Source organism: Vitis vinifera, chromosome 18 (assembly GCF_030704535.1).
Source record: "Vitis vinifera cultivar Pinot Noir 40024 chromosome 18, ASM3070453v1".
In the NCBI taxonomy this organism is placed as follows: Eukaryota; Viridiplantae; Streptophyta; class Magnoliopsida; order Vitales; family Vitaceae; genus Vitis; species Vitis vinifera.
In genome coordinates this window covers 9,154,299-9,160,034 of record NC_081822.1, presented here as the reverse complement: position 1 = coordinate 9,160,034, position 5,736 = coordinate 9,154,299, and the positions used below count along the sequence as shown (strand labels likewise).

The following is a 5,736-nucleotide window of genomic DNA, read 5'->3' as shown; positions in this document are numbered from 1 at the left end:
GATAGCAATTGAAGAGCGTGATGTATTTGGCTAACTGAAATCCCCTTACTTGTCCTAGGAACTTCTGAGACCAAGGAAATATTTAAGTTATCCAAGGTCTTTGAGCTTAAATTGGTTGTCAAGAAACCTTTTGAGATCTTCAATATGGTTGGAATTGTTGATCACAATGACAACGTCATCAACATATGCCAATAAGGCAATAAGGGAGTCACCATCATATTTGGTAAACGTACAAGGAATGATCCACAGTTGATTGTGTGAAACCTTTAGCTAACAGAATACCATAAAATTTTACAAACCACTATCCAGAAGCTTGTTTCAACCCATAAATTGACTTGTAAAGCTTGCAAACAACATTGGAAGGTAAGGACTCCCCCTCACGGTGATACCTTAGAGGAAGGGACATGTAAACTCCTTAGGTCATATCACCATGAAGGAATGCATTGTCAACATCAAGTTGAGTGAGAAACCAGCCATGAATCACAACAAGAGCCAAAAAAAAAAAAACTTGACAATGACTAATTTTGCTATGGGAGAGAAGGTGTCAAGATAATCTACACCCTCTTGTTGAGTATATCCCTTTGCAACAAGACAAGCTTTGTGACGCTCAAGAGAACCATCAGCTCAAAATTTGAGCTTGTAGACCTATTTACATCCCATGGGATGTTTGACGGGAGGAAGAGATGTCAAAGACCATGTACCATTTTGTTTAAGAGCTTGAAGTTTAGCCTGCATAGCTTGGTACCACTCTAGAATCACAACAACTTGAGAGAAGGAAGTTGGTTCAATGTGGGAAGAAATGGCATGAACAAGAGCATGATGAGAAGAGGAGAGCTTACCATAGCCAAGAACACTAGAAAGAGGATATGTTACAGAAGATGTAGATTAAACTGTGGAATAACAATGATAACCTTGGAGATATAATGGTGGTTTAGGGAGGCAAACAGGACGAGAAGTGGAAGGGACAGCAAGTTTGGTAAAGACTGTATGGGGTGAGATAAGTTTTGGATCATTAGAAACAAAAAAAAAAAAGATTGTGAATGGAAGAAGGAAGAACTCGATTAAAAAAAAATCACAAGAGGAAAAGTTTGAATCAATGGACCGAAAAGGAAATAGAAATTCATGGAAAACTACATCACGGCTAATGCATATGGCATTGGTGGAGAGATTCAACAACTTGTAACCTTTATAACCAGGTGGGTAACCAAGAAACACTGAAGGAATGGCTCGTGGAGAGAATTTTGTGCGATGGTCTTCCATTATTTATTTCCATGAATGTAAGCAAATGGACTTCGGAGGTTATAAATTAAGCATCACAAAGAGTCAGGAATGGATTGATGGCATTACAGCATAGATAGTTAGCTTCCATGAAATAGAAACAAAGGGATGGCTTTGGAACGGTGGAATGGTCAAGGGCACTGATTGAAAAGATCAAATCTATACTGTTTTCAATTAAGTTATATATGGCTTGGATCAAATTTGGGATTTGAAATACAGGCAATGGACTTCTCAGAATTTCTGAATATTAATGCCCAGCTAAGCCCAGCAGCTAAGATTAACATGCAAAGACCATAAGGAACAAAGTATTTACAGCATCAATTCCCAACTCTTTAGAGCTGTTCTAATTAGGCTGTAGTAGTATTATTTTTGTTCTAGATTAAGCTCAAGATGAAAGTGAATAGGCCATGCTGTGTCAGAAATTTGAACCTTCCAGTGAATTGTTCACAAATTCACTAGGGCAACCAACAGATTTTCTTGGTTGACCAGTCCTTTCTTTTTTTCACTTCACAGATGCGTTGCATCTTTGCCTAACCATGATAAACAAACATGATTTTTTCGTTCATGGATGTGAAGTTAATCTTTAAATACAAATTGACCACGTTAGGTCGACATAAAGTGAAGTCCATTAAGGATGCTGCCACCCTTCATACTTCCAACCTTGCTAAATAAGTGCCTAACACAGATTGATAAAGATAAAAGTACTGAAAACTTTTTGTAGTTTAATATAATACAACCTATTTTTAGTTAGCTATAATTTGCTATCTTACCTTCAAATATGATTCTGCAACAGGTGCTTCTTAGGCAATAATTTCATCATTTTAACATTTGGGAGATGTGGGAAAACCTCAGTAACTAACAGTCAACCAAGTCTTCGCACTGCACATCATCTAAAATTCACAGGACTTAGAACTGTAATTACAAAAAATAGTTTGTAGTTTTCTACAAACTATAGAAGCCAATGATGGTGTGTACAAATACAGATATTAAGTATGAAAAGCATGAGGTTAATAGGTCAAAAAAATCATGTCTAACAGGAAATTATGTAAAACCTTGCTGCTTGACATTGAATTATCCGTCCCTTGTCATTCACAGTGCAAGTGCCGCGTTGGCCAGTACTTTTCGTTGCCCTAGTTGGTGTTCTTTCAAAATCTTCGCCATCCCCAGTCAAGCGCATCCATTTACGAACACAAAATTGTGCGCATTGAATAATAAATTTTTGTTTGGTATGCGCATTTAGGCTTGTCTCCATCACGATTCTTTGCACCAGACATAGCTAGAAACCAGAGTCATTTCATAAGACTTAGTGTTTCCATGACCTGTTAACAAACTCCATTAGTTAGGAAAATTCATCCTATCTCAACCTTTATTGAGTCACCTAATCCTTCTTACCAGCTATTCTCTTTGGTCTTACCTACAGTTGCCAGGAGTCATGTCTATGACCATTTGGCTAGCTTCTATGAAGCAAGAAGATACTGTTTGCTTGTGGACTTTTCTACTTATCCCGAATGATGAATCCCGGGTCCATTTAGAAAAGTATGGGCAAGAAAAATGAGGGATATATGCTAAGGAGTCTATAAATACTCCTGCCTAGTTATCAAAGAGAACTCCAAATCTCTCTACATTTCTAAGTCTCCTGCAGAAACTTCAATTCTATTCTAAGTCTCTCATTTTCTCTCCTCTATCACTCAAGTTCATACCTCCATCACTCAAGTTCATACCTCCATCACTCCATCCCTAATGGGAGAAGGACCAAAATCACCCCTACAGCCTCCAACTTATGGAAACCTAATCACCATTCTCAGCATCGATGGAGGTGGAATAAGAGGGCTTATCCCAGGAACAGTCCTTGGCTTCCTGGAGTCTGAGCTTCAGGTAGGAAATATAAGGTTTTACATGATAATAACAAAATATGGCTTTTCCATTTGCCTTTTAAAATTAGCATATTCCTAATCTGAAACTTATATCCTATATTGGATATATTTTATACGTACTAACACTAGATTGTTTGGCCATGGTGCAGAAGCTGGATGGTGAAGACGCGAGAATTTCAGATTATTTTGATGTGATTGCAGGAACAAGCACCGGTGGCCTCGTGACTGCCATGCTAACTACTCCCAATGAAAACACTGGCCGACCCTTGTTTTCTGCCAAAGATATCAAGGACTTCTACCTTGATCACTGCCCTAAGATCTTCCCACAGCACAGGTAACAAATATATCATGATGAACATCTTGATTAAGATGACAGGATGCTAGTATTTATGTATATAAAATTAACTAGACTTCAATATTTTTTGTAGTTATTAACATGATCTTTCTTTTAAATGCAGTCATGATCCAATTCCTCATGTTACAAAGGTAGTTACAGCCTTATCAGGACCAAAATATGATGGGAAGTATCTGCACAACCTTGTTAAAGAAAAACTAGGTGAAACACGATTACACCAGACCCTTACTAATGTTGTTATCCCAACATTTGACATCAAGCGCCTTCAGCCAACAATATTTTCGACTTATCAGGTTCATCTTCTTTCCACAATTTCATTTCCTTCTAATCCAAACTATGAAAATTAAGAGATTGTAATGAATGACGGGAGCTATAATAACTTTCATATTAATACTATATGCTTGATTTCCCTGCTCTAGGTGAAGAGCAGACCAAGCTTAGATGCCTTACTGTCAGATATATGTATTGGAACCTCAGCAGCACCCACTTATCTTCCAGCTCATTATTTCGAAACCAAAGACCCTGCCGGGAGAGTTAGAGAATTCAACCTCATTGATGGTGGTGTAGCTGCAAATAATCCGGTACTCATTAACTTTGAAGTTGCATCTTAGACTTCCCAGTTTTATTTTTCTTTTCACAATTCAATTAATTATTGATTCTTGTTTCAGACTTTGGTTGCTATTGGGGAAGTGACCAAGGAGATCATCCGGGGTAGTCCTGATTTCTTTCCTATAAAGCCAATGGACTATGGCCGGTTTCTAGTAATATCCTTGGGAACTGGGTCATCAAAAGCCGAAGAAAAATACAATGCTGATGAAGCAGCCAAGTGGGGTGTGTTGGGGTGGTTGACCAGTGGTGGTTCCACCCCCTTAGTGAAAGTGTTTACCCAAGCAAGCGGAGATATGATCGACTTACACCTTTCAGAGCTTTTTCAAGCCTTTCACTCGGAAAAAAGCTATCTTCGGATACAGGTACAGCTTTGCTGCTTGTGGTTTCATAAATTTACCGTCACTTACAAAGTCAAATTTCTTATTTAAATTTTGTTCTTCTTCATAATTTCCTCAGTCCTAAAAATATCTGAAAGTCAATTGCTTCTTCTGTTCCTTGTCTACCACTGATACTGACACAAAGGGTAAATACAGGATGATACATTGAGCGGTATAACATCATCAGTCGACATAGCCACAAAGGAAAATTTGGATGATCTTGTGAAAATTGGTGAGGAGTTGTTAAAGAAAAGGGTCTCAAGGGTTAACCTGGATACAGGTATCTTTGAGCCTTCAAATCACGAGACCAACGAGGAGGCTCTCACAAGGTATCTAACTATTTTTAGAGTTTTATTCTAGAGCTTTCTTAGTTAATTAACTAATCATATGATAATAAAAAATCCTTCTAATTTTTCAGTTTTGCAAGACTACTCTCCCAAGAGAAGCAACGTAGAGATACTAGGTCACCACATGGACATGCTGCCGCTTCTAAAGGATTGGTCGTTGTCTGATATGAATGATTCCTACTGTTGTAATGAATTTCTAGTTAAGTTGGAGTCCCGTTTCTGAATGTCTGCCTTTTAATTCACTATTCTTATTGTAAAAATAAATCCCAAATGGGATATTTTTAATAACCAATTTAAGCGTTTCTAGTATTAAGGTATTGTAAGTCCATAGATTCCACTGAATTTCTTCTATGGTTCTGATTTTGTGCGTGCGTCTATGCAATTCAAACTCATTGTGATTTAATGCGACCTCTATTTCTCACAACATTTTAATGACAAGCTAGATTGAATTATTTCCATTATTTTCTTGAATAAGTTCTAATTTTGTATCAACTTAAATTATGGGAATGGCAATTAATTAGAATGGACTAGAAATAATACTTATCCTTTATAAATCTACAAGAGACACTGAGATGGGTTGAAACATATATATATATATATATCCCAGAAATAAGATGAGAACAAATAGATGGATAGAATCTAAAAGATAGTGCTAGGTCGATCCAAAAGGATAGAATCCTTGTTGTCTCTCTTCAGTCATGGGAGCTTTCAGTAGCTTCTCTTGGGTAGGATGGGAAGATATGTTGCATGGAGGTCTGATTAAAAACTGGTCTACCTGAATTAACTTTATTTCAAAAACTACAAGCATGAGAAAACAAATTATTAATTTAGATGCAAGGATAAATAGTTTTAAAGGACAATAGCGACACAATCAAAAATATTATCTTGGTTCCCTA

At 37.2% G+C, this 5,736-nt stretch overlaps 1 protein-coding gene across 1 annotated transcript; it reads left to right on the top strand.

Moving 5' to 3' along the window:
* The first annotated feature begins 2,925 nt into the window (after window positions 1-2,925).
* On the top strand, window positions 2,926-5,142 carry LOC109121593 (patatin-like protein 2). The gene is made up of 7 exons (XM_059735001.1): window positions 2,926-3,153; window positions 3,302-3,486; window positions 3,611-3,800; window positions 3,927-4,088; window positions 4,176-4,478; window positions 4,650-4,822; window positions 4,912-5,142. Exons 1-7 carry the CDS (start codon window positions 3,019-3,021, stop codon window positions 5,003-5,005), a joined length of 1,242 nt encoding a protein of 413 aa, XP_059590984.1. The 5' UTR covers window positions 2,926-3,018; the 3' UTR covers window positions 5,006-5,142.
* Window positions 5,143-5,736: the final 594 nt, after the last annotated feature.

Bases quoted from the DNA above. Each gene is read 5' to 3' on its own strand.
- LOC109121593 (XM_059735001.1), top strand. From the start codon at position 3,019: ATGGGAGAAGGACCAAAATCACCCCTACAGCCTCCAACTTATGGAAAC. The intron at 3,154-3,301 runs GTAGGAAATATA...GCCATGGTGCAG, and splicing joins TCCTGGAGTCTGAGCTTCAG to AAGCTGGATGGTGAAGACGC. The intron at 4,479-4,649 runs GTACAGCTTTGC...GGGTAAATACAG, and splicing joins AAAGCTATCTTCGGATACAG to GATGATACATTGAGCGGTAT.